At 36.8% G+C, this 27,927-nt stretch overlaps 3 protein-coding genes and 2 long non-coding RNA genes across 7 annotated transcripts; all 5 read left to right on the top strand.

Annotated features, from left to right (window-relative positions):
- The first annotated feature begins 5,100 nt into the window (after positions 1–5,100).
- LOC120199105 lies at positions 5,101–6,803 on the top strand. Its single transcript, XR_005523421.1, has 2 exons — positions 5,101–5,871; positions 5,950–6,803. It is a non-coding gene; the product is annotated as an uncharacterized LOC120199105 (long non-coding RNA).
- Positions 6,804–7,256: 453 nt separating this feature from the next.
- On the top strand, positions 7,257–9,542 carry LOC120199106. Its single transcript, XR_005523422.1, has 4 exons — positions 7,257–7,821; positions 8,273–8,361; positions 9,034–9,083; positions 9,186–9,542. It is a non-coding gene; the product is annotated as an uncharacterized LOC120199106 (long non-coding RNA).
- Positions 9,543–16,833: 7,291 nt separating this feature from the next.
- Positions 16,834–17,765, top strand: LOC120199097 (chaperone protein ClpB3, chloroplastic-like). The gene is made up of 4 exons (XM_039200300.1): positions 16,834–16,909; positions 16,992–17,174; positions 17,232–17,614; positions 17,703–17,765. The coding sequence occupies exons 1-4, from the start codon at positions 16,834–16,836 to the stop codon at positions 17,763–17,765; spliced, it is 705 nt and encodes a 234-aa protein (XP_039056231.1).
- Positions 17,766–18,121: 356 nt separating this feature from the next.
- On the top strand, positions 18,122–21,505 carry LOC120199107 (COP9 signalosome complex subunit 7-like). Of its 2 annotated transcripts, XR_005523423.1 has the most exons (7): positions 18,122–18,222; positions 18,548–18,637; positions 18,819–18,863; positions 18,950–19,020; positions 19,229–19,367; positions 19,765–20,661; positions 21,419–21,505. XR_005523423.1 is itself a non-coding variant. In XM_039200304.1 (6 exons), the coding sequence occupies exons 1-6, from the start codon at positions 18,199–18,201 to the stop codon at positions 21,449–21,451; spliced, it is 402 nt and encodes a 133-aa protein (XP_039056235.1). In that variant the 5' UTR covers positions 18,122–18,198; the 3' UTR covers positions 21,452–21,466. The 2 variants fall into 2 exon arrangements, 1 of the variants encoding a protein (XP_039056235.1); XM_039200304.1 differs by lacking the exon at positions 19,765–20,661 and having other exon boundaries at positions 21,419–21,466.
- Positions 21,506–21,653: 148 nt separating this feature from the next.
- Positions 21,654–27,845, top strand: LOC120199108 (serine/threonine-protein kinase SAPK2-like). Of its 2 annotated transcripts, XM_039200305.1 has the most exons (11): positions 21,654–21,696; positions 22,251–22,357; positions 22,658–22,753; positions 23,753–23,877; positions 24,351–25,690; positions 25,793–25,894; positions 26,133–26,225; positions 26,324–26,416; positions 26,593–26,691; positions 27,119–27,407; positions 27,508–27,845. In XM_039200305.1, the coding sequence occupies exons 6-10, from the start codon at positions 25,826–25,828 to the stop codon at positions 27,308–27,310; spliced, it is 546 nt and encodes a 181-aa protein (XP_039056236.1). In that variant the 5' UTR covers positions 21,654–21,696; positions 22,251–22,357; positions 22,658–22,753; positions 23,753–23,877; positions 24,351–25,690; positions 25,793–25,825; the 3' UTR covers positions 27,311–27,407; positions 27,508–27,845. The 2 variants fall into 2 exon arrangements, with proteins under 2 accessions (XP_039056236.1, XP_039056237.1); XM_039200306.1 differs by lacking the exons at positions 21,654–21,696; positions 22,251–22,357; positions 22,658–22,753; positions 23,753–23,877 and having other exon boundaries at positions 24,038–25,690.
- Positions 27,846–27,927: the final 82 nt, after the last annotated feature.

Consider the following 27,927-nt stretch of genomic DNA (forward strand, 5'->3'; position numbering starts at 1 on the left):
GACCCCTCAATAAAGATACAGCTCCATCTAATTTCTCCACTTCAGAACAGTGGAGACCATCTAACATGATTTTCAAATCATTCAACCAAAGATCCGTTGACACTGGACCTTCCTCAGCTTCTCTCTTAAATTCGGGAGCTCCTAAACCTCTCAACTCTTTTGCTACATTTATTCTTTGAGTTAGTGGAGCAGAAGGTTGAAGACGCGTCAGAATAGCGTCTAACGTTCTGAAGAACGTATCTTGATCTTGCACAGGCACTCCTTGAGATGCATGTTCTTCACCTTGCCTGGCCAGGGCAGGTGAATTACTGCTTTCAGCATGCCTATCTTCTCACGCTTCACTTCGGGAGCTATTATGTCCGGACATCTAATAAGAATAAACACATTGTTCTATTAGCAAAACAGCATACTCATACTATACCAGATCAGAAGTTCTCACTATTTGTTGGCATGTATTCCATTTAAAGACTCTATAGACTCTGGTTCATGCCTAGAATCGGCTAAACCATAGCTCTGATACCATTAAATGTAACACCCTCAACCCGTACCCGACCCGGATATGAGTCAGAGATATTACATTGACTTTTAAAACATAACTCTTAACCAATAATAGCAAAATATTTGAACTTATATTAAGAAAATACGATAATATACATATTGTAATATAAGTTTACCAAAATATTCAGAGCATACACAACTTAACCCTTTAATTACATGCCAACTGCCATTTACATAACAAAATGACCTACTGATTAAGTTGCTTCTGATCTGGTAGTTGCAGGAGTAATGTTGTCAAGCTGCTTCACCTGTCTCGTCTACTTTCTTGGATCCTACGTGTGAAACACTCACACGCTAAGTCATCGACTTAGTGAGGCAATGTAATAATAATAACAAGGCAATGTAATGAAAATGTCATAATGATATGAAATGAGATGAAAGCTTATACTTAATCAAGGTAGTTTACATCACCATTATCCTTACCTATAAGCATATTACTTTGATATTCATGAATTTGTATTAATGAGTTTATTGGCCCATGATATTATATTGAGAACCTAAGGTATCTGAGTATTGTGAGGTTGTGCACTATGCTGTCACCACATCTCGTATAAATGCACCGAAGTGTCGTTTAGAATTGCACCGTAGTGCCATATAATAATGTCTATAAGGACCACATAGAATTCCTTAAGAATCATATACATATGCTAGGGATCACATATGTGTCTCACCAGACTTCACACATGTTTCAAAGAATATATATATATCCCGAAGGACCGAGTAGAATTTTGTCCCGAAGGACCGCGTAGACCCTCTACCCTTGGCATGCCAACTATACCTATAGTTCTCATCTACATAACATGGGCTTTTACATTTCACGTAGTCTATATCGCGTAGACATGTAAATTCTTACCTTTTCACATAGCTCATAACTTTTCCCGCATATTCATGTCATATAATGCATTTTATATGAACTCATGGCATGTCTCATAATACAGAATATGCTCATGTACCAAGATATAAAATCTAGACTTATCACAAGTCTAGAATTGAGTATATTTCTATAATTATACTATGCATATGCACTCACCTATATTTCTTTGCCTTTTCCTCGATCGATCCTACTTGTAGATTGTTCCAGAACTCGTGTAGGCTCAGTATCTACATAAACATAATTTTCAAGATGATTATCAGATGTCTATGTCTTGAAATTAATCTTTAATAGCCTACCAATTTAAGGAATTAATAGTTTAGTCTTTCTCTTTTTTATATATATGGGGGAATCGGTTCCCCCCTGGGGGTATCGATTCCCCTCTAGCATTCTGGAAATTCATATTCGTTGAGGGGGTATCGATTCCCCTTGAATGGGCACCGATTCCCCTAGCCCAGAAATCCTAATTTGAGCTCGAAAATCATCTCATTTCAGCTCAAACATTCATATTTCACTCCCTTTAATACTCTTAGCTTTCATACACTTACTTAAACTAATTATTATCCATTCAATACCTCTAAAACAAAAAAAACTAATCATCCATATAGAATTTAAGAATCTTACTCAAATTCTAACTTGTTTTAATTTTAATTCTATCACCTCATACTTCTTAATTAGCTTGATGACAAGTCAAATCCAGCTTCTAATTCTTATTATGACCTTTAATCTAAGATTTCATTAAATGGCTCTCAACCTTTAATCTCCCTTAACTTGCAATTCTTTGAGTTCTAGGATCCTTGTTTCTCTCCATCATATTTCCTACATCTTCATTAACCAAACCCATGCTTAACTCATAAGAATTAATCCAAAAGAAGACAACTCACCTTTGCTTGCAAGCTTCACGGTTGGAGAAGGAAGAGAAGAAGAGAAAAGTCTGGAATGTTTATCTCAAATGCCCACGTGATTTATAAAATCACCCTAAGGAATATTTAATTATTTCACTTACTAAATTACTCTTTTTCCCTCTTAATTCTCCTTCTTTATAATTCAATCATACACCAAATAACTCAAATAGGTCATTGAACTCTTCCATCATTTTACTTAAATCACCAAATGTTGATACTTTGCAAATTAATCACTAACCCGGCATGGAGGATGTTACAATTTGCAAATGGAAAGATTTTATTTTGAGTATCATTCTTATTTCTGATTCACAATTAGAAAAGCATTTAGATCAATTTTTACCCTAAGTTTGTTTGATTAGTTTTCTTGTACACAATCAGGGCAATTATTCTTCCTTGCTCTATTGACATGCATGAATAGGCCAATTGATGTATTTCTGATGGAATACTATTGTACAATGCAGGTATATAAAGCAGTTTGCTTGGTTGCTTGTTGTTATTCAAAGTCTCTTGATTTTAGCATCCCACAAGCATTACACAGTTGATGTAGTTGTTGCATGGTATTAAATCTACTTTTAAAACTAATATTTGATAAGAAAAATTATGTTTTTCAATTTAGTTTACTGTAGTATGATTTTTCTGTAGGTATACTGTTAATTTAATGCGTACCGACTTACCCAATAGCCTTTGCCGATAATTACTGCTGAAACGGAAGAGGCTCCTAAAGAATATAGCAGACCACCATTTGTATTTTGACCAAGATTAAAAAACATGACCAAATCGCTTCCCTTTCATAGTATGTTTTTGTTCAAAGTTATTTAAGCAAAAGTACTTTATTCTTTTTTGAAAGAAATATAACAATGAAGATTTAACACTGATACTTTCAAAATATAAAGGACTTAACGCTAGTTATAAATAGATTGTTCATGAAAAACATAAATAGAGGAAGAGGTCATGTTTTCTGATTAAGAGGAAAATCAAGTAGAGAATATATTTATGTAAATTACAAGATATCCCCATACCTGGTAATTTACAGAAATATATTCTCTACATAAATATAGAGGAAGAGATCATGTTTTCTGATTAAGAGGAAAATCAAGTAGAGAATATATTTTGTTCAAAGTTATTTAAGCAAAAGTACTTTATTTTTTTTGAAAGAAATATAACAATGAAGATTTAACACTGATACTTTTAAAATATAAAGGACTTAACGCTAGTTATAAATAGATTGCTCATGAAAAACATAAATAGAGGAAGAGGTCATGTTTTCTGATTAAGAGGAAAATCAAGTAGAGAATATATTTATGTAAATTACAAGATATCCACATTCTACCGCATCAGAATTTTTATATCAATTAAACAATAATCGGCATTGAGGTATTTATATCTGTGCTTATGCTCGTTTCATGCTTACTTCAAAATCAAACCATACTAGAAGAACACAACTTTCTTACCATTACATCTGTAGGTCAAAAGCCAGATAATATTAGCAGAACAGTGAACATAATGCTGGAAGATCCCACAAGTTTTCAGCAGAATCAACGACATATTCTTCAACTCCATGCATTGCATAAAGGGAAGCTTAAAAGCTGCATTTCAATTTCCATTCTTTGGAACTCAGAACCAGTTTCTTCAGGCGAAAGAGCATTCTTGGGCAAACACATGATTTCTTGTCTGTAAAGAAACTTATAATAGAGTTGGTATGATAGTGTTGATTTTAGGCCATATTTTACCATCCACGATCCTGAATTTGCTCTATTGAACGCACTTCAAGAAGGGGACAAATATTCACCTATGGTTTTGGGTCAACATTCTCATCGCAGGGTGAGCCAACTTCATTTTTACATTTTCCAGCCTTATATTCTTTCAATTTCAATTGCTTAAGCATGGCATCCATTGGAGATTTTCGGTCGGGACATAATGGTGATGATATTAAGAAATCTTGACGCACGCAGCATGGCACTATCTCTCCTTGTTTCACGTGCTTGGCATTCTGTTGCTTCCAGTGATAGCCTGTGGAGCTACAAGGTTTGCTTCCAATTTTCTCCTCGAATTTTGATTGGGTTTTTGTTTTTATGTTTTGGGTATTTAGTTATGTTGTTGAATTCACCATGTTTATTGAGGTACTTAAATTCAGCCTTCAGTTTCCATTTCCTTTTAATCTCTATTGTTGTTTCCCCCATCGTCTCTTACCTTGAGTCTGTATTTTGGATTTTGCTTAAGTTATGTCCGAATTTTGCTTAAGTTTTTCATGTAATTAGATATTCCTTGGACAGTCGCATCTCCATGCTCATGTCTGAAACTATGTTGGCAAATTGAAGAGTGATGACTTGAGTTTCGTTGTGAAAAACTGTTCAGTTCAAGATTTTGTCTTTTTTTACTTTTTAGTTTCTTTACTATTTGGTCATCTTATCGATTGGTTCTTTTGCTGATTTTGGCTATTCTTAGCTCTTGGAAAACTATTAAGTTTTTTCTTTTGTGTTCTTTCAAGGGTAACATTTGGGTGCTTTTGGCATGTTGCTTTAGGGGTAATTTCGAAATACAAGATAGAGTTATATATATATAAATCAAAAGCTGTGAAAAAAATGGGTTTAAAAAAACAAAACTCAACCCCAAAATGAAAACCCCCTACCTGCGCAGGGTGAGCATGGGAACCCAAGCCCATCACCAAAGCCCAAGGATAGGCCTGACGGCTCAATTATGTGATATTTGCGTTTTAGTTTAAATACCATTGAGTAAGCAATTTCCCAAAGGATGTGGGATGTCTTCTTTCTGCCCGGTTCTTCTTTGCTTTCAGAGCCGTTTATAACCAACGGAATCTGTCATAGATGACGCTAAACTCACAGCTTGAAAATGGCTTCCACTGACATCTCTCTTTCACTACCGCCATTCCCTTCTTCGAGTGTTAAACCCAAAGCTTCCGTCTTCAGCAACTGCCATTTATTCATTGCAAAGAATTCACCATCTTCTTCTTCACTCCTCACTTCAACATCAACACAAAGAAGAACAGAGCAAGTTTGTACTTCTTTCAGGATCAAATGCTCATAGGCTTCTTCTTCTTCGAATACTCTTCCTTCTGCTCTTCTTTTTTACTGTGATGGTGTCTCGTTGATACTGACAAGGATGGCCACCGGGTTTCGTTCAATTGCTTCCAATTTTCCCCTCGAATTTTGATTGGGTTTTTGTTTTTGTGTTTTGGGTATTTGGTATTTGGTTATGTTGTAGAATTGCCATGTTTATTGAATTTTAGGATTTGGGTTTTATTAAAGTATCCGATAATTAGAATATTTTTGTTTTCTTTGAGATGATTGGATGCTTTGGCTTTCCTCCTGGATGTGGGATGTTGTTCTACCCAGAGAGATTTCTTCAGCCATTGCTCAATTTCCAACCCCCAAAACTCGGAGGACTTCTTCAACCTACTCTCACTTGTAATACGAAACGCCTCTCGTTCAGCTCCATCTTCTTCTCCGCCTCTAGATCAAATTAAGAAACGAAGTTTTCTCGAGAATCAAACGCTGAACAATGAACCGTCAAAAGCTGGTTCGCTTTCCCTCCCTCCCTCCCTCCCTCCCTCCCTCTGTCATTGCTTTCCATTGAATCAATGTTTTGAATTTGCAGCTGCTGATACCACAGTGACCAAGGCTCGTACTTCATTTGATGGTTGTTCCAAGTCGTCATTGCCAGGTAAAAGGGCGAGCCTGATGAAAGCGTTTGGAGATTTCACTGAATCTGATACGGATATGTCATTCGTAAGCTCGATTTCCCTGCTTAATCCAGTATAAAAGATTTATTTAGTGATTTTACTTTGTTAGGATTATTTATTTTTTCTGTTCTTTTACTTCAACTTTATTGTGAACTAAAATTCAATGCAATTCATAGACACAAGGGCAACGTTCGCTTAAGGTTATTGTTGAAAAGGAGAATGTTTGCAGAGTGTTTTTATTCATGCAGAATTCTTACATTTACCCTTCAGTTTTGTTTGAGAGAAATCGAGACACGTTTGAAACATGCTTGATTTGGAATAAGAAACAAGCCTGAGAAGTACATACTTGATTTGGAATAAGACAAGTTATAGTGGATTTTTGTTTTCTTATCTTTTTAATCAGTGTGTTGGTTGCGAGTGGGATAAGTGAATTGATTGAGAGAGCGTTGTGAGGTGAAAGAAAAAGGAATAACAAAAATGAGTAGGCTATCGTTTAGGCCATGCCCATTGGACATACACAAGAAGCTACAGATTGTTAAATCAGTGAAAGACCTCGAAGACGATGACACTCCTACTTCCGCTGCGACTTGCTGTTGTTGAGGTCGAAACGGAGGTACCCTTTTTCACATCTACTCGCATTTTGTAATCTCAAGGTAAATCAAAATCCTGCAAATTGGTTTTAGATTAATACATTTGCTTTTATATATAAACACAGCCTCTGGGAAAGCAGTAATAGAAAATTAGAGCTTCAAAACAATGAGACTATTTTTGTTCAAAAACTTCACTATGACTTGGCGTACAGGCTGTTTTTGTTAAACTATTTTCAATCCTGTAGTTCTTATATCTCAAAGTCACTTGCAATCTGTAATCTTAAATTTCTGGAAAAATCAATAATAGAAGTTCGAGCTTTGCAACAGTTGAGGCTATTTTTGTTCAAGAATCTTTGGTATGACATCATCATACATTATGTCTTTACCTTTGTTTGCTTGATGCTTTTGCTAGTTGGTTCCAACTTCTTAAAAGTTGCTTGAAAGCGAAAGAAGTTAAATTACAACTCATGATGGTTCTTGAGTGGTGCTTGTGATCTATCAAACAACAAGGGAGTTAAGGATGTTTATCCTAAAGTAATATTCTGCATTTTTTTGTTTATTATGCTTTTTTTATATCTTTCTATCTATGATTTTTTAAACATCTACTGAATTTCGTATAAAATATCGTATAAAAGAGGAAAACAAGTAGGTGTAAATCTTTACACTTACAAAACAGTTAAAAGTATCAAATATCGTATAATCAAGTTCTTCAGTTAGTTTTTCTGCTGTCGATGTCAGTTTGTTTGATCAAATTATGAGTTATTTATTTGGAATGTAATTGAACAGGTTTGAAGTTATGCTGAATAATGCCATTTACGGTATTTTCCGTGGTGTGATGAGGAAGTTGGAGAATTGTTTTTGGAAGATAATGTTATGAATGATTAGTGAATGTTGTCCTATGAAGCTTGCAAGCCAATACATATGCTTTAAAAGTTGAGACTAGGAACTACTTTAGCTGTACTTTACTACTGGGATAGGAACTCGTAGTGGCTCGTTCTTCCTTATTAAGTGTGTCAGCTCAGTATGAAGAATAATTAAAATGCTGTGACATGTTCATAATTCAGTTTTAGAGCGACTCTTAAGAGAGAGTAGTCATTATAGTCTATCCACCGGTATACTTCCTTCGCTTGGAGACAGGAGTACACGGAGAATCAAGCTCAGAAGTTATATCATTTCTCCTTATGATCGTCATTACAGGTCCATATAAAAACAACCCCTTCTTCTTGCTTGTTTTTCAAACCTAAATTATTTTGGAATCATTGTAGGTAGCCATCGATGTGTTATTACTTCTTTTTTATGTCTTTTAACGAATAGTGTGTTGGAAAAAAGAAATGAGGCGTTAACGTATATAGTGTTTAGGGAAAATCAGTGCATTGATTCTGGTGAGCTTTTGTTTTGGTAGAAGACTGTAAAAAACTTGTCTTTTGTCACTGAGAAATTGCACAGTCGTATGTAATCTTTGGCATTGTAAAATTCTTCTCTACTTATTTATTTATTTGCTATACTTTGTTGCGGCATATGGAAAAGGACTACTCAGAAACCAGAAATGTTTACGTGAATGAAAAGTATTTACCTGGTTCTGTTAATATGTTTCATTTTAAATTAGTTCTCATTCTTACATTCATTCTCTTTCATATTTTGGTTCTAGATAATATTTGATAATATTCTCAACCGTAAAATACCTTGGCCACGGGCACCAGAAGAAATAAGCCTGGAAGCAAAAGATCTAATTGATGGGTAAGAAAACTATTTTGTTGATGTCATTAGCATTTCATGAGAATTGGATTCATCATTCATCTTGAAATAAATTACAATTGTAATGCAAAAAAGCAGTAGCCCAAGTGATTTCTTGTTACATAATTTGATGGACATAATTTTCTTGAGTTAAAGGAAATATTCTACGGAGCATTCATGGTTTGCAGAGTTAACTGTTCTGTATTTGCTTTATAACTTTGCTTAAGAGAGGTTTCAGTCCTATACATTGAAAAATAAATCCATGTACTTTGTTGATTGTCTGTGTAATCTAATTATCTCCTCGTCAAAAAAGTTAAAAAACATTCTAAAACATCAAGCTATGTACATCTTACAGTGTTATCACATCTTCATATGTAAAGTATCCTGTGTATATAACACCATTAATGCTTGTTTTATATTAAAAAGAAAAAAAGATGTTGAGTGTTATAGGTCGTTGGCAAAATGATAGTGATATCCTTAACTTTAATATTTTCTCAATAAGATATACTCTGCTTTGAGATGTTTAATCAAGGTTTCTTCATAATCACCTTTATCAAATTTAGGTATCCCAAGAAGAATCTTAGTTATTGTAATGCTCTTTTTTTTGTTTTAATATTTTTCTTGGTTCAAGTGCCTCAGTATGGAATTAAATTTTAATATGTACTCCATTGTCAGACTGTTGACTGAAGATCCTCATCAGACTTGGATCCAGAGGAGCATCCGAGGTGATATTTATTCTTAATACGAGTACAGCCTTTGGTTGTTTCGTGGTATTCATATGCTAGATGTGTTTGTAACTTGAAACTTAATCCTGTTATCTTCTTCAGGTGAACACTTTCATGTTTCTAGCATGCTTATCAGCATGTAATCAGGAAACATAAATCATTACCCCATTTAAAGTTGCTGCAGTGATGAGTAAAAATGGAAAGAGAAAGGGTGCTCGTAAACAAAATGGGAACATGGAGGGCAAGACAAATCCAGTGCCCGAAAGGGGAGATAGAGATGTGAGTCTTACAGGTGCAATAATGGATCAGAACGGTGACAGCTTGGAGAAACATAAGATTGATTCTGCAAAGGATGTCTCTGCTAGTGAATCATTTCTTAGGATGGAAGACCACAGAAGACTGACTGAAACACAGTTGAAAAGGTTTAAGAACTCTCATTTTTTTGTCAGGATTGCAGAGTCTGGTAGTGATTATAATGGGTATTTTTTTGTTGTGACATTTTATCTTAATTAGGGAATCTACAATGACATTTTATCTTAATTAAGCTTTCTGTTTTTTGTTTTTTTGTTGTGACATTTTATCTTAATTAGGGAATCTACAATGACAATCCATCACTTTGATGTCCTTTTGTTTAGTTTACGACCCACACGGTCACACTTGAATTGCATTTTGAAATGGAGAACCTTTCTTGGGATTTTTTTTTTTTTTGATAGGAATAGGAAGCCTCGTTAAAAACCTCCCTCATAGTTGACCCTTTCCTAATAGAAAGGATCAAGTAGTGGAGGGAGGAAAAGAGTGCCTCATTTTATTACCAAACCAGATTACATAAGACTTAACAATACAGCAGATGCTTTTACATTAGACTTAACAACTTCTGCTACTTCAAGAACCTACAGCTATAGGAAAATGAACTATAACTAAAACATACAATCAACCGATCCCCTGCTTTGCTAAACTATCTGCCTCCCCATTACAAGACCTTGGAATTAACCTAATTAAAACCACCTTTTCAGAAAGGATCAACAGAATTTCTCTAACCAGAGGCAACATGAAAACTGGTGCCAAAGACGGGTTGTGAATCCACTCCACTGCCGACTTACAATCACTCTCAACAACCAATCTACTAGCAGCAGACCATCTTGAAGCTAGAAAAATTTCGATGCCTCTTTTAATAGCCTTTAACTCTGCAACTGGTGGGGGACCTTGACCAATATTCTCTGAAAAAGTCAAAAGAGTGCAGCAATTCCAGTCCCTTAAAATGCCTCCAATACCTCCAATCGAGTCTTTTAACCTAACAGCTCCATCAACATTCATCTTTAAGAAATCAACAGGTGGAGGAAGCCAGCCAATAGCATAATAATCTTTAGGTTTAGGAACAGAAATACCATCAGCTAGTGATGGATCCCCAATTAGCAGTTATGAAGATGTGATCTACCAAAAATCCTTTAAATATATGAAAAATTATGGGGGGAAATCAAATACATTCATATTGGGTCGAATTAAGTAAGGAAGGAGGGTCCTGTGGTAGCACAATAGACAAGTCCCAGAAGCTTGCCAGTTTATTCCATAGTTCCCAAACTACAAAACACGAAATGAATAAGTGTTGCACAGTTTCCTCATGTTCCTTGCAAAAAGGACAGAGTATATCTTCTTCTAAGGACATTCCTCTTTTAACTAACTCCATTTTAACTGCAACCTTCTGATGAGCTAACTGCCATAGGAAGGCTTCTACGCGAGGCGGAGACAAACCCAACCACACCCCTTTTGACCACAACTCAATACCCCCAACTTCCTTACCAAGAGCTTTCCTGCACGATTTCACTGAGAATAACCCATCACCACTTGCTGACCAAGAGAGAAAATCTTCAACCGAATCAGTGAGTTTTATTTCCTTTAATTTCATCATCAGATCCAACCATTGTTCCAATTCCCAATCAAACAAATTCCTCCTAGTAATAATGTTCCACTGCCAACCATTCAACTCAAAGCTTCCAAAATCAGCAACCCTACCCCATTTGTTAGTTGAGAGTGCAAAAATTCTAGGGAAAAGAATTTTTAAAGGAACCCCATCCACCCATGGATCAGTCCAAAAAGATATGGACTTACCATTGCCTACTTGCAACTTCGAAAAAGATCTAAGACACTCACCCGCCGAATCATTCTTCAAAAAATTATTAGCAATACTTCTCAAATTCCAAGAAGATTTTGGAGAAATGACCTTACTAATAGACATAGTATTACTACTAATATTATGCTTACTACATAGCACTTTTTTCCAGATGGAATCCTTTTCATTTGCGAACTTCCACACCCATTTCCCCAATAATGCCCGATTAGAAATATTCAAGTCAAGAACCCCAAGGCCACCACTGTTCATTGGTTTGCAAACTGTATCCCAACTAACCCAGTGGATCTTCCTTTTTTCCGCACTGTCACCCCATAAAAATCTGGCCATTAAGGAGTTTAATTTATTCCCAACTTTGCAAGGCATTTTAAAGAAAGATAGGAAAAATGTTGGCAGTGAAGTCAACACTGACTTTAATAGAACTGTCCTGCCAGCCAAGGACAGAGAAGAAGCTTTCCACCCAGCTAGTTTTGAATTGAAATTTTTAAGGACAGGATCCCATAAAGCTTCAGAATTCTTCTTAGCACCGATTGGAAGACCCAAATAATCTGCGGGAAAACGATCAACAGAACAGCCCACTTCCACTGCCCAGTCTGATAAAATATCCTCATCAACGTTGACACCATACAGTTTACTCTTCTTTAAGTTTAGATGCAACCCCGCCATAATACTGAAAATCCTCAACACCCTTTTGACATTTTTAATCTGAGTAAGTGAAGCTTGGCAAAAAATGATGAGATCGTCGGCAAATTGAAGATGAGATAACCGAAGTGAATCCGCAGAATTCCCAATCACAAAACCTTGGAAAAGTCCTTTGTCAACTGCTTTGTCTAGCATCAAATGCAGCAACTCACCTACAATATTAAATAGGAGCGGAGAGAGACTACAACCTTGTCTTAGTCCTTTAGCCATAGTAAACTCTTCCGAAGGGGAACCGTTCACCAGAACCGAAACCGAAGCAGAAGAGATACACTGTGAGATCCACGAACACCATCTTATACCAAAGCCCATCTCCTTCATTGCTCTGTTCAAAATCGGCCATTCAACAGAATCATATGCTCTGCGAAAGTCAACTTTGAAAACAACCCCTTGTAGACCTTGTTTTCTCCAATAATCGATCCCTTCATTTGCAACAAATGCACAATCCAACAATTGTCTCCCTGGTATAAACGCAAACTGGAAAGGGCTAATAATGTCACCAACACAGCTGCTAAGTCTCTTGGATAGAACTTTTGATAGGATCTTATACAAACTTCCTACAAGGCTAATTGGTCGATAGTCTTCAACACTTTCCGGATTTAAAATTTTCGGAATTAAGGTAATAAAGGCGTGATTTACTCCATGCTCCCACATCCTTCCGAAATAAAAATCGTTAAAAAATTCCAGTACTTGCTCCTTTAAATCTGGCCAGCATTTCTTGAAGAAACCCATTGTAAAGCCATCCGGACCAGGAGATTTAGAACTATCCGAGGATGCTATAGCTTGCCAAACTTCCTGTTCTGAAAACTTCTCCTCTATTTTTGTAGATTGTTCCCTTGACAGTTTAGAAAAATCCAGAAATAAGTTCTCCACTTCCATTATAGAAATGGAATTAAAAGCTGTCTTAAAAAAATCAAAAATGTGGGTCTTGATCAGAGACGGGTCTGAAACTACAGTCCCATTAATCTTCAGACTAGTAATTGCATTTCTCCTGTTTCTGTTTAGTGCACACAAGTGGAAAAATCTAGTATTTCTGTCCCCTCCTTTGATCCATCTCGTTCTTGCTCTTTGAAACCAAACGCTTTCTTCAATCCTGTACAACCTCCAGAGATTCGATCTAGACTGCTTCACCTGTTCCCACTCTTGCGGAGAAAGATTGCTACCTTGTGCCTTCAATTCTACCTCATTAATTCGCCCTTCTAAAGTTTCGATAGAGTCTGAAATCCCATTAAATTTCCTGCTTGACCAGTTTCTGATTGACTTTTTAGTTCCCTGTAAAATACTGAGGATACCCCTTCTATTATTCCTTTCCATCAAGTCAACCATTGAAGATTTAACCAACTCCTCGAAGCCTTCTTCCTCTAGTAAATAATTGTAAAATCTGAATGGTTTAGGACCCCAGTCTACATACGAATCCTCCAATGACACCGGATTATGATCTGATATGGACCTAGGCAGTAGCCTTTGAACTACGTTCGGACAGCAGGTCAAAAAATTACCAGAAATTAAGAACCTGTCAAGCCTAACCCAGGTTGATTCTTCCCTGTTGTTACACCAAGTAAAAGTTCCTCCCACCAACGGAAGATCAATTAGATTGGTTTGCTGCAGAAAATTCCTAAATATATCAACAGAATGCCAGTTTTGAGACCTTCCCATCTTCTCAGCCGGATCAAGATACGTATTAAAGTCCCCCCCAATACAAAGTAGATTCGATTGGGCTGAAACAAACTCCAGTAATTCCCTGTAAAATTCATCCTTTTCAGATTCAGTGGAGGGACCATAAATATTCATAATCACACACTCCTCAACAACATTCTTAAACTTCCCAAATATTGCAATGATCCTGCTACTTAAGTAACTACTGGACACTTTAAATTCATTATCATTCCACATTACCAGCAAACCCCCTGCAGACCCAACAGCTGGAGAAAAGATACATCCCTCGAGAAGACAACCCCCTACCCTTCTCCTTAGTGCCATAGAACAGTTTTCTAGCTTTGTTTCTTGAATAAGTAGAATGCTCGGCTTATTTTTCCTGACTAATTTAGCTACAGCTCTTGTTTTTTCCTTCTTCCCCAACCCCCTTATGTTCCACGAAATAATATTAATGTTACTCATAAATATAACAAATATCCCAAGAAATTCAACTCAAAAAAGCACAATAGCACACCCCTTATTTCAACAATTCCTACTAACCCCAATCCTTCCTCAAGATCAATAATTTTATCTAAAAACACCTTCTTGCCTTCTTTAAATGAGATCCCCAACAACTTACTAACCTCCCACGTAGCCACCGCTTCTTCCAAAAACATCGAAAAGGAGGGAGAAGAAACTGTGTGTAAACTAGCCACCTCCAAAGCTTCCCTAGTCAAAATCCTTCTCTGTCGCCTACTCTCTTTCCTTATAACTGCTCGAGACTGACAATCTGATCGAGGCACTACCCTGCTCCCTGAATGCTGGTCCAAGTCTCCTAATACACTTTTAAAAGGACCTCCTTCCTCATCGTCGCTAATTATTCCATCTTCCTCTAAAGTTGGGAGCGGTTGGGTGGTCAATAAAGAATTGGAAGCTTTTCTATTATGGTGCAGTACCTCAGCTGGTCGCAACAGCTCTTCTTCTATCTTTGGATCATACCAGAATTTTCTATCTTTTGATCTTCTATATACTCTATTACAAGTTCCTCTATTCCCTCTTCCCACCGGAACACTCGTCAAAGCCAAACTTCTGGACAAATAAACCAACGGACTCCAGCTCCTCTGACCATTAGGAAACGTCCCCTTTCGTACTTCCATTGGTTGAGTTCCAACAGTTTTGATTGAAACATCAACCTTTTCCTCCTCCACTCCTTTTGCGTTCGTAACCTCATTGTCCAAGGCCACTACGTCCTTTATCGATTCTTCATTGGACTTGATCCATTCCCTGTTTAATTGGGGAATAAATCTACTTTTGGACCCTTCGGCAATCCATTTCAGATTATACGCAGGCCCTGGAGGACATATAATCTTCATGCTTGATTCAGAAATCAAACTGTTACAATCTTGGGCTTGAGAGTCTAGGCCCAATTCTTCCCTTAGACCAAGTCCAGCATGCTCCCCAGCAGGATATTTTCCTTTTTCCCACAAATCTAACAACCCAACGTCTAAAATATTCATATTTGACTTTTTTGGTAAAAGCTGCTCACCAACCCCCTTTTGCAACCTACTCCTCTGCTCCTGATCCTGTCAGTTGTCTTTCTTCAGCATAGAGTCTTCAGAAGACTTAAAATTTTCAACTTGTTCCAAAGTCAGACGGCGGCCGCACTCTTCCTCGGGAAAATGATTTTCACTGTACCCGTAATTTGAATTTTCACCATCAATCCCCCCGGAAAACTCCTCCGGTTTTAAAAATACCGATCCCAGTATGGCTTTGACCTTGAAAGATCTGCCGTAAGACCCTATTGTGACCATTTCAGGGACATCAAACGGACTGGCGACCCTGATCAAAACTCTTGCTGACGATAAATCTGACCTATTCTTTGAAGAATCCAAGATGCCAATGAACTTTCCCCATTTCTGAACAAGTTTCTCCAAGAATTCTACATTCCAGCATAATAACGGTAATCCCATCAATTCCACGAGACAGAACGCCAATGGAACTCCCTCCTCGTTTAGCAATGGCTCCAGCCAATCAAACCAATAACAGATCTCCTCCTGTTTTCTTGCCCATGTGTCAGAGTAGTCTTCAATCGATTTAAAGGTTACAACACAAGCATTCCATGCGTAGCCCCATCTCGCTATTTTTACCTGAATTCCTTCACTTGCCAAAGCTTTTTGAACAAATTCTTGCTCGAAGGAATGCTTGATTACCCCTGTTAAAGACCTTTTCACCCAAGTCGAATCCTCCGAGGAGATATGCATCTCCCAGACATTCCTTATCCCATTAGCAGCCTTCCTTAACCTTTGACCATCCTCTTTATTGACATTTCCGCAATCCTCTCTCTATTGGTCGTTTCCACCACCTCTTTGTATGATCTACTGTCCCTCAGGTTTCTCAAAGATCCAGCTTGCTTCTCACCATTTGTTTTCTCCACCCTTATTGGGATTGGCCCATCCCTCGTAGACCTGCCTTCAGTAACTTCTCTATTCCTGTTGTTCTGATATTTTTCTAACCCGACTGAAACTTTTTTCCCATCGATCCAAGTTCCGTTAACACCCTGAATAGCCCTCCTCCTCCCTTCCTCACTTGCAAACTGGACAAACGCGAAAGTGTAATTCTTGTATTTCGGTTTCTGAGTAAAATTTGGAATGAAAATCCTCACAACTTGATCATAATGCTGAAATATTTCCCTTAATTCACCTCTTGTAACCCTCTTGCTAAGATTATCAACGAAAATCGTCCATTTCTCCCCCACAACAAACTGACCATTCGCTCCTTCTCTCTCTCTAAGTTTTTGACTCTCTCACTCATATTTGAATTCCTCAAAAAGTCTACCCCCTTTGCATTTGAAATGTCCTTTCTTGGGATTTAGAAATCCTCTGAGAGGACAAAATGTTCGTCTCAATCACTCAACTGGTTTCTTATTTGCATCTTTTTGGTTTACTTTCAAACGAATTGTGTAGAAAAGCGGTATGTTAGTTTACAATAATCTCTTATTAAATATATTGTGGACATGTTTTACATTTTGCCAAAGCTTCCACATTTGATGATTTTTTGTTTTTTCAGTTGATAAGAACATACATCCATTAGTTTCTATTTTATTTTTATGCTTTTCAAATTTTCAACTGTGAAAAGAATCGATCAAATCTCCTTCAAAATCCAATCTCTTTCTTCGTCTTCATCTGTGCTAAGCGGGAGTATGATCTGAATCGTGCAGCTGAGCTGAAATATGGGTGTTTGAACTCTTTGCAGCGTCAACTTTCTTATACAGAAAAGGAATTAGATGAGTAAATGAAATCTGGAAATTCAAAGCTGAGAGAAGAAGTTACAGGAAATGATATTGCTGAAGTAGTTAGTAAATGGACTGGCATACCAGTTTCCAAGCTTCAAGCATCGCAGAGGGAGAAACTATTACATTTGGAAAAAGTGTTGCATAAATGTGTGTCAAGATCCTGCGGTTCGATCTGTATCTGAGGCCATTCAGCAATCTCGAGCTGGTCTTTCAGACCCCTGCCGTCCAATTGCCAGTTTTATATTTATGGGTCCAACTGGAGTTGGGAAAACCGAACTTGCAAAGGCCCTCGCGTCCTACTTGTTTAATACTGAGGAAGCACTTGTCCGGATCGATATGAGCAAGTATATGGAAAAACATGCAGTTTCAAGGCTTATAGGTTCTCCACCTGGTTAAGTGGGGTATGATGAAGGACAGCTGACAGAGACTGTTCGCCGTATACCATATGCTGTAATTCTTTTTGATGAGATAGAGAAAGCTCGTTGTGATGTATTTAATGTTTTCCTTCAAATTTTGGATGACGGGAGAGTCACAGATTCACAGGGTCAAACCGTGAGCTTTACCAAACACGGTTATCATTATGACTTCAATGTGGGTTCACAGTACATTCTAAATTCGGATGAAGAGAAGCCTAAAGATCTAGCTTATGAAACCATCAAACAGAGGGTGATGGAGGCTGCAAGAGACGTCTTTCGACCTGAGTTCATGAATCATGTTGATGAGAATATAGTGTTCCAGCCTTTGGACCACAAAGAAATAAGCAGCATTTCGAGGTTAAAGGTAAGTTTATTTGATGACTACCTTTTGCATAATAAGTTTTCATTTTAAGAAAATTTGAAAGATTATTAGTAGACATTTGTTGTTACAGTGTAATTTAAGACTTTTTCTTCGCAATAAGGATTCTAAATGTGTTATTCTTCTTGTTGGTTGAAATTGAGCGTGAAATGTGGTCATGCAGAGATGTTTTGCCTTTTGTAAATGTTAAGTATTTTGATTTTTTAACTGGAAACTTTCTGTTAAATTTATGATAATAGAGAAAAGCTACTCAAAATCATAATATATAGAGTATTATTAGGATGATCTCATGAAAGAAAATACTACGCTAATATGATTATCCAAATGGAAATTTCATGGAGTAGTAATTCAAAAGGCATTACCTTAATATGCTTATTGTTCCGGGCACAGTTGTCAGTAAGATACCTTTTACTTAATTGAACTACTTGATATATTTCTCAGTCTTGATTGTTCATATTTTTCTTCGGCTCATCATAATATGATTAACTTTCGCTGTTTAAACAGGTAATATTGATAGTCTTCCTCAATTGCTCCCCGATCAAGTTTTGAAGCTAAAGCAATTGACTGTCATGACACTTGCTGAGGCAAACAAGGTATTCTCTGAGATATGAGGCATTGGCTCATGTAAATATGCTATTTTCTGGTCTAGTTTCATTGTAGTGTTTATAATGTGTTTTGTTATTCATCAATCATGCCACTTTTATATAATTTACTTCATGAATTGATGAAACCGGTTCTTTTGACTCCTGAAAAAGGTTAATTTATTTTATTTTTATTTTATTTTCGGAATTCTGTTTCCCCTTCCTAATTGAAAGAGATACATGTATATTTGTGGGGAATCTTTTTATGATAATTATTTTATAGGTTTTCAATGTTGGTTGCTTCAAGTTTGTCACTTTTATTAGATATCTTCTCCAGGTTCTACCATACGATCAACTAATGCTGGAGTTGGATGTCACAAATGTTCGTGAACTTGAAGATTTCATCATCAATGAATGCATATACGTGGTAGGTAGTTTCCTTGCATAATTCGTTAGTCCTTTTTAATCCAGTGATTTACTCCTTCACAGCATGCTTTAGCTACTGAAAGTCTCGAACAGTTTCCTTGAAGGCCTTGTGGATTTGACGCTTTAATTTCATTCAACATGGCATGTGCTTTAATTTCATTCTTTTTCAACGTTTTTGTTAGGGTATTGTCAGAGGAAAGCTGGATCAGATGCGAAGGTGTTTTGAGGTATGATTCCTTACCTCTTAAGGCTTTTCTCTTTTCATTTATTTTCGGTTATTGCTTTTTGAAGTCTCTAACATTTGTTATGATAGGTCCAATTTGCTGCTGGAAGGGATTTGAGGCCGGGAAAACTTGGGAGCATGATTCAAACACTATCAAACAGGTAAAATCTCTAGTTCTAGTAAGGCATGCCTCAAGGTCTCCGTCCATGCTGAAGTCATAGTTGATTCTTTTTATTTTCTGATTTTACATTAGCTTCTTCCTTTGTTCCGTAGAGCTAGCTAGTTGAAGTAGCTCGATGAAGAAGCGGTGTTAAATTTGATCAAATATCAGCTTATACATCTAACATCTGTCTATGGGTGTGAACCTAGGTTGGGTACATCGGACAACTTACTTATCTCAATTCAAGAGAAGATAAAATGGGCTGACACTATGAGTGAGTTGGACAAGAAACATCGGAAGGAGGTTGAAGATAGGGTGGAAGAAGTAAAAAAGTCCATTTCCATCAAGGTCGGTTGACTCCAGTTTTCCTGTTAATATTGGTTGCCCTTTTGCTGTAATTCAGTTTTGGACTATTCAAAAGAATGGCTCCCTTTCAATTTTGATTATAGTAATTAATTAATTAATTTTTCTTGGCGATGCTGTGAAAGGATGTTGTTTTCATTCTTGCAAAAATGCATATATAACTATATACAGCAAAGTTTGGAGCTTAAAGCTGCAACTTCCTAGTTAAGCTGCACATTAAAGTGTTATTTGCTTGCCAGTTATAAACCATTCATACTGCTGTTTTTTTCTCGGTGTGGGATTTCGTCTATGTTAGTTTCTTTACTTTTCCTACTTAAAAACTCATCTCTCATTTTAGTTTCTCTGTTTTTCCTCTTTGATTTTCATGCGCTACCTACCAAAGCTCTGCTGTAGGATATTGCTATATCCCATACAAAATATGAACACCGTTTTCCTCTTCTTCGTATATGTTTCGTTCAAGCCATCGATGAAAAACGAATGTTCTAAGCCTCCTCAGTGTCAAAGCTCTGCTGTGAAGCAAACAAGTTTCAATGGAGAAAAGAAAGGATTCGAGAACCCAGGGTTTTCAAAACAACTTTTATAGTCCAAAGAAGGGAGGTAAACTAAGAGATATTAGGAGTAAAAGCTTCGATATTCCCAGGAGCTCATCTCTGGCGCAAAAAAAAATTCGTAAGTCTCAGAGGATTCGCAACAAAAGTGTGGAATTTGATGATAATCTCCCACTCTAGCAGTCTTTGGGAGAACTGTTTCTCTTTTCCCACTCTTGATTTTGCTTTGTGTCTCGGAAATTAAAGATGGCTATGAGGATTGGCGGAGACACAGGTCAGACCGGAATGAAAAAAATGAGAGGCGTTAGTTCTCCTAGCAGGGGAATTTAAATTGAAAAAATGGAAAAAGATAAGAGTTGGAGAGGTAATTCAGGCAATTCAGTAGTGTTTTCTCCTTGCTTTCTTGTGTTTTCCTGCAAGGAGCTGAAGCTGTAATCAGAGTGAAAAGGGCTCTAGCTCCCATATTTGGGTTGTCGGATTGAAGGGTTACTTTCCTCAAGCCTCTGTTTCTGGAAAGATTGCCTAAAATATGGCTATTTCAAAGCTTTTGGGCATGGAAGAAGATTGCTTTCCTACCATCAAATATTGGATACGGGAACAATGAGCTGAAAAAAGTAACATACGCAGGGGGTTCTACACCTGGAAGCATACAGACATGGCAAATGGATGATTTATTTGGGCTGACTGACTTCAATCAAAGCTATGTTTACATGGACGATGGGTCATCTAAGGTACTCCTATAGTTGTTTTGTTCTTATTCGAAACGTCTCCTGATCTTTAACCAATTATGTGCTTCAATATAACTACCATGAGTTAGCACTATAGCCTGTTTCCAATACTATGCGGTTTGATCGAACCAAGCCTCCGCTATTTCTAAATCCCCCTGTCGAATGGCCTGTTCTCCACGGTCGAAATAGACGATTCAATTCCTTTCCATAGTGCAGTTCTAGGTTTGCCTTACGATCATCCAATGGATATGTGGTATGTTGGTTGCTATTTGTATGAGCTATATACTGGAAAAGTTCTTTTCCCTGGTCCAACGAAGAATGACATGCTACCCCTGCATCTTTTTGTCACTTCCATTTGTTTAGCTTTTGTCTTCTTTGTGCATGCCTTTCTTGTCATATTTGCCTTTACTTTGATGCATAGTTGCTACTATTAATTTGAGGCAGTAATATCATGCCCGTAATTTTTTCAACATGCAGTTTTCCTATCTTTTTACAATTTTATACAATATTTATGATTGTTACTGTGATATTTCTCATGTAATTCTGATTTGGATTCAATATGGATTCATTTTTAGATTGTATTTCTTTCGTTGATAACAAGTTTCTTCCTAGAGTATATTCTGCCATATGATCTTGTTGGCGATGTGAATTTTAAAGAAATGATTTCTTGTGTGATCGTTTTGGGCATTTGGTTTTCTGGGTTCTTACTTGGAAATCTCTAATTTTTAACTTGTTTTCCTTTTTGTTGGTGATGATGAAGGTGGCTTTGCGGAGGCGGAGCATGGGGAAGTGAATTTTCCGGTTATAAGTGCTGTGATTGTTGAGAAGATTTGCCAATATTTTTATTGGTCTCTTCAATATTCCTGGTTTGGGTTTTGTTTGTTCTTGTTTTTTCTTTTAGAGGTAATTCAGTATTTTTGTGTTTTCCTGCAACGAGCTGAAGCTGTAATCAGTTTATGCTGGCCATAGTATAGTACGAGTCGATAGTGCCTTTGCTGGCCGTTACAACTGGTTTTCCTTCCGTCCAGGAAAGATCAGGTTAGTTCCTCTTTTCTTTTCTGATTGTGTTCTTAATTAGACTTCTTTGGTATTTTATATCCTAGGCTCCTTTCAAATTTGCTGTCTTTTCACTTTATTTCAACGGTGAGTTTTGTATGATTCTGTATTGCTACTTCTTTAGCAGTAATTGTCGTTGCTTGTAAATGAATATTGTTTTATATTTTCAAGTATATTAGGTTACTTCTCTGCAGATTGTGTCATTTTGGGTTTATATGCCGGTCTGTTGTAAATGGGCTTGTTTCATTTTGCTTAACATTTGGCCTTCCTTTGCTTAATTGAAAACTCAGTTTCAGTCATCTCTAGCATGAGCACTCCTCTTACCCTCATGGAGGGAGATTTTGTCATGTTCTAGGTCCTTTTGATCAAATATGAATTTATGCTGTAGAAGATACTGTTAGGAGACTCATTTTGTCTTGCATACACACACATATCCGATGCAGTTTTTGTTTAATTGTATATGACCACAATTCTAAGGTTAGAATACAGCAAAAGGTATTCTCATTACAGTGTTAAGTTCCGGAACTATTTTGCAGTCAGAAGCATCAGTTGTGTTCTAGACTATACATAGACTTCAAGAGCCCTGAGGATGTCTTGGAGTTTGCTGAATTCATTAATGGGCATGTGTTTGTTAAGGAGAAAGGTAATTCTTGTTTAGTGAGATTTGTATAGTTTATCATACCTTCTCATTGCATTGGATCTGATTACTCTTTAAACATGCAGCTGGAAGTCTATGAGTTTGGAGATGCTAGAGCATCTTCATTTTCCGAAATAGAAATTAATATTTTGACAGATTCAACATCCAGTCTTGATAAGCTTATGTATTATTTACCATTTTCTAAATTAATCTTGCTTTCATCAGCCTTTTTAAAAATTAGAAGCTTTCAATAAATTGATACTACACATGAGTTTCAAAGTAAAAGTAGTATTTCTCTTCTTTTAGGGGGCCAGTTTAAAACCATTGTTGAGTATGCACCTTCCGAACGAGTTCCAAAGAACTGCTACAAAAACGATGGTCTGGAAGGGACAATATTCAAAGGTAATAAGCTGATTTGCTTTAAGCATACTTCAAATGTGGAATGGATTTAATGTAGGCTTACACGTGCCTCTATTTTCCCGTTCATAAATACAAGTATTTCTTAATGAACATCTAGATCCTGAGTATTTGGAGTTCCTTGAATTTTAAATCCAATGTTTTAATCGTATCTTTTATAGATGTGGGTATAGATGTGGGATTCTCAACATCATTTTTCCGCATCTTCTGCTTCTACCGAGGGAGAATTCTTCTTTTTAGCTTTCACACCATTGGATTCTTTGGATTTTAAATGCTTAATCAATAACTCGGAAGCTACCTCGTCATTGCTAAAAGACTGTAAATCAATTCTTTGGAGAAGTTACATTGTTTACGTGGTGAGGTAGCTCTTTATGTTGAATGCTTGGAGGTTAAGTTGAAAAGTCGAGTTTAATTTTTTCCAAGGAGTGGTCGATTTTGAGTTCACTTTGGAGCGATTTACCTCTTTTCTCACGGCTCAATTGGTGTTTTCTTTTTATTTTGCTTATTGACGAGTAGCATATTGGTGTTAGCGCGGTTCCTTTGATTATTTGTTGTGGGTTTTTATGTTCTTTATTTTTTTCTCAGGGAATTTACGCTAAAACTAGTCATTGCCGTTGTAGTGCTTTTGATCTGTAAATTTTAGATCTATACAGCATACTAAAGTTAGTGGTAGTAGTCAGTAATTTGGATTTGCAAATTTTATAATATAATATCATTTTATTGTTGAGTTGGGGTGTTTGAATTCTGATTTACAGCTTCCATTGTTGAATGTTACTGTATATCTAAATGTAAGTTACATTTTCTTCTTCTGATTTCTGAGTGGAATGAAGAGGCTTGTCCCTAAGTTACATTATCAGGGCATTTGGGTTTGAGTACCTGAAATCTTTATGATTTGCTTTGACTGTGAAAGCTAAGTTCTTTGTTGGCTGTAATCTGTTGTAATGATTTGTTTTCATGAGAAATTTCAAAATTGTGATGGCACAGGGTGTTTCAGTAGGTCCTTTTTGTACAATTGGTTCTTCTGCAAAGCTAGGGAATAGATGTCGATTGCATCCTTCGAACCATGTTTTCAAAAATACAGAATTGGGGAACCACTGCATTTCTATGACGTGAGTGTACTTTGGTTGTCTTCCTCTCACTAATTTCTGAGGTTCTGTTAGAAGTATCCATGTTTTATGTCGTAATTTATGTAAGTACTAAACTTTATCGGGCAGTGCTGCAGTGGTCGGTGATGATATTTCCGGGCGTGTGCTTTGCATTGAAGTTAACTAAGCATGTATATATATATTTGATTTTTTTCATGAAAAATCATATTTTGTTTTTTATTTGTGGGTGATGCCTGGGCATGCTATCCATGCCTGGGCATGAAAACTCATCAGCGCTGAAGGGGTGGAATTTGTTATCCACAAGGAAGCTGCCATGGTTTCTCAAACCATCCGTAACATGCTTAATTCTCCAGTTCTGTTTTTGTATTTCCTTTCATTTCTTCTTGTGTGATCGTTTTGGGCATTTGGTTTTCTGGGTTCTTACTTGGAAAGCTATAATTTTTAACTTGTTTTCCTTTTGGTTGGTGATGATGAAGGTGGATTTGCGGAGGCGGAGCATGGGGAAGTGAATTTTCCGTTGATAAGTACTGTGATTGTTGAGAAGATTTGCCAATATTTTTATTGGTCTCTTCAATATTCCTGGTTTGGGTTTTGTTTGTTCTTGTTTTTTCTTTTAGTTTTATAAGCTTCTATCAATGTCTGTTTTGGTGCATTTGGAAAGAATTCCATGAATTGTAGCTCTACGAGGTATGTTGATAAACTATATGCGAGTTAATCCCAATTGGCTGCTGTTTATTTCTTAATTTTTTATCTGAATTGGCAACAATTCTAGGATCATAAAATCTGGGCAAATTTTATGTCTGGTGATTGGTTTCTGAACATGGAAAATTGTTTATGTTTGATGTTGAATATGGCTGACCACTTTCTTGCATATATTACAATGAGAGATTTACAGTTTATAGATGTGGTTTGAAAGTTGATTAACTTCTGGTCTTTCAGAGAAAGTTGTTTTGATTTCTCAATGTCTGGAGATTGGTTAAATCATGCTTGTGTCATGCTTTTCAATGGACCATAATTACATCGTCAAACTGAAGTTTTTCTTGTGAAGAAAGGAGGGTTGTTGAAAATTGCCTAGCTACCTCAGTTTACCTTTGCTGCTTATAAATCTACTTTTGCTTGTCTAAAGGTGATTGGCTGCTTGCTACTTTTAACAAGCTTTAGTTTCAGTTTTGCATTTGTCAATGTCATTCCGGTGGGAACAGTTTTCCCAATGGGGATCATTTAAACTCGAAGGGGAGTAAATAAGTAATATGGTTTTTGTTTTAGAATCTCTACATTGAATTATGGATGAAAATAACTGAGATGAATATCGTTGAAAGGAATTTCAAGTTACTCAACTTCATATGGTGAACTATGTTACTTGAGCTTAGCTGCGACAAAGGTATGTTACGTTTTTTTTTTCAAGGCTTCCCATTTACTTAGAGGGTCATATCATCACACTCATGTCCAGTATGCTCCAGGAATCAGTACTTCAAGCAAAATGAGAGTAATATATGGTGAATGTCCTTGGGTCCAAGTTCATGATATTTCATATTCTTCTTGACTCGATTTATGATGTTTTTCTCTTCTTATCTGCTGCTGCCATTACAAAAGTGGCTGTCTCTCTTTCCCAGTTTTCCTCAACGGTCGCGGTGCTTGTCTTTTCGGTTTTCTATGTCTGAAACAGTGTTGCGTTTTGAATGGATTTGAATATCATTCTCACTCAACATATTAATGTACCGTTTCTGTTTTTCGATTTCAGATTGATGAAAATGTTCAAAGGGAAATCATTAACCACCGATCTTTAAGACATCCAAACATAATCAGGTTTAAAGAGGTGAGACATTTGTTTTATTAAATGTTAGTAGCTATACTCGTGGAATTCTGGGTTCGGACATTACATGCTTGGCTTTATACTAAACTTCACATCTCTCTGCAGGTTTTGGTGACTCCAACACATTTAGCTATTGTTATGGAGTATGCTTCCGAAGGTGAACTCTTTGAGAGAATATGCAGCGCTGGTCGATTTAGCGAAGACGATGTGAGTTTCTATCCACATTCAATTGAATGAGCTAATATTTCTTTCTCTCTTGTCTCGAAATTATTTTGAATTCATGTTTACTTACGATATTTGTTTGTCGAAAGGCAAGGTTTTCTTCCAGTAGTTAATATCTGGAATCAGCTACTGTCATTCAATGGAAATATATAAAAATATAAGTAACCTTTTGAGATTCTGTTTGATGGCGACTTTCATGCCTCATTCTATAGTTCTGCTTCAGCAAATTTTTCACAGGGATCTGAAACTAGAAAACACACTCCTGGATGGAAGTCTGACACCACGACTTAAAATATGTGACTTCGGATACTCCAAGGTTCATTTCCAAATTCGAAATAAACACTGTCTTTCATGGAATCTGCTATTCTTACTCTATTTTTCAATGTTCAGTTCTCTAATTTCTTTACTGAACAGTCCGCAGTGCTGCATTCACAACCAAAATCAACTCATGGAACACCAGCGTATATTGCCCCCGAAGTCCTATCACGAAAGGAATACGACGGGAAGGTAAAAAAATTTCTGTTTTCTAATCAAATGTAACACAGACATTCAACCTCGGATATAAATTTGTGCTTGATGCATAGATAATCTCTTCCTTATTAGTTCTCAATTCTGGCTCTTACATGAGCTATGATTTCCATTTTCCTTCTTGATGTGAAGCTGAATTGATTTTGTTGTAACAGAGAATAATGAGTGTTCAATACAATATACCCGACTATGTACGGGTGTTTGTGGATTGCCGACATCTTCTTTCCCATATCTTCGTTGCCAATCCTGCCAAGGTATAACTTATTTTTCTTATTTTTAAACATCGAAGAACTTCAGGCTTCAATATAATGCAGTCCATAAAATCTAATTTCTGCAAGGTGCCTTCATTCATGATTTTCATTTTTCCATTCGTTGACTGTGTAAAATGAAAATTATATTGGACTGACTTCTGAAATTGTGAAATTTAAATGTTTCACTTGTCCTAAAGCAACCTCCACAAAAGTTCTCTGCAAGTGTAAACATTGTGTTTATCTCCATAAATCAACTTCTTTGAATGTTGATTGTTTTCTTGTTTTTATGAATTACTTATTGAGATTCCTAATTCTAAATTTGTTTTCTTTAATGGTGTTCTGCAAAGAATTTTAGCTATTTTTTCCTTTTCTTAAATGTGCATGAATTGGACAATTGAAATATGGCATCCCTCTCTTTATGTTACTGCAGGTCATCTGTGTGCGTATGCCGTCTGGTGAATGGGTCCTAACATCTGCCTATGATGGAACTGTTAAGATGTGGGATGTTTGGACTGACACTTGTGTGGAGACAGTCGGTCGCTGTTCTAGTGCAGCTCTATGCTTGGAGTATGATGACTCCAGTGGGATCTTGGCTGCTGTTGGCAGAGACGCGTATTTCTAAGTCACTTGCAATTTGCCTGTTCGATATGGTTTGTCTCCTTGAAGACTGATGGATCCTTTGCATTGTCAGGGTAGCAAATATTGGGACATCCGTGCCGGTAGGCAGATGCACAAACTTCTACGGCATACAAAATGGATACAATTAGCAAAGAAATATTGAATTTTGGTCAATTTCTTGGTTCATTTTTGTGTGTGTAGACCTTGGAAGGAACAGTGAGTTCACGAGTCAGTTATGCATGTCTATGAGAATGGCTGGAGACACTCTGATTACGGGAAGCGATGATTGGACTGCTAGAGTTTGGACGGTTTCCCGGGGAACATGTAACGTTGTTCTTGCCTGTCATGCCGGCCCACTACTCTGTGTTGAGTATTTAGCATCAGATAGAGGAATAATAATTGGTTGGCCCTGAATCTATTTATTTTTGTAAATGTTAATGAAATTTAGCAACAATTTTATGCCTGGCGCTGGAGAATGAATAGAATAGAATAGAATATATCAGTAATACTTTCAATGGACTGCTCCGATTTTGGGAAAATGATGAAGGTAAGTGTTATACTGCATTCGTAGCATCATTCATCTTTCTATTACGATTGGTTTTATCGAACCTGGTTAAAGCA

Source organism: Hibiscus syriacus, unplaced genomic scaffold (genome assembly GCF_006381635.1).
Source record: "Hibiscus syriacus cultivar Baekdansim isolate YM2019G1 unplaced genomic scaffold, ASM638163v2 tig00005352_pilon, whole genome shotgun sequence".
Taxonomy (NCBI): Eukaryota; Viridiplantae; Streptophyta; class Magnoliopsida; order Malvales; family Malvaceae; genus Hibiscus; species Hibiscus syriacus.

Excerpts from the sequence above, each read along its gene's own strand:
- LOC120199097 (XM_039200300.1), top strand. The coding sequence starts at position 16,834 with ATGAAATCTGGAAATTCAAAGCTGAGAGAAGAAGTTACAGGAAATGAT. Across the intron at positions 17,175-17,231 it reads ACTTGTCCGGATCGATATGA|TGGGGTATGATGAAGGACAG; the intron begins GCAAGTATATGG and ends CACCTGGTTAAG. Across the intron at positions 17,615-17,702 it reads GCAGCATTTCGAGGTTAAAG|TGTAATTTAAGACTTTTTCT; the intron begins GTAAGTTTATTT and ends TTGTTGTTACAG.
- LOC120199107 (XM_039200304.1), top strand. The coding sequence starts at position 18,199 with ATGACACTTGCTGAGGCAAACAAG. Across the intron at positions 18,638-18,818 it reads TCAATGAATGCATATACGTG|GGTATTGTCAGAGGAAAGCT; the intron begins GTAGGTAGTTTC and ends CGTTTTTGTTAG. Across the intron at positions 19,368-21,418 it reads AAAAGTCCATTTCCATCAAG|GTGGCTTTGCGGAGGCGGAG; the intron begins GTCGGTTGACTC and ends GTGATGATGAAG.
- LOC120199108 (XM_039200305.1), top strand. The coding sequence starts at position 25,826 with ATGGAGTATGCTTCCGAAGGTGAACTCTTTGAGAGAATATGCAGCGCT. Across the intron at positions 25,895-26,132 it reads GTCGATTTAGCGAAGACGAT|CAAATTTTTCACAGGGATCT; the intron begins GTGAGTTTCTAT and ends GTTCTGCTTCAG. Across the intron at positions 26,417-26,592 it reads GAAAGGAATACGACGGGAAG|AGAATAATGAGTGTTCAATA; the intron begins GTAAAAAAATTT and ends TTGTTGTAACAG.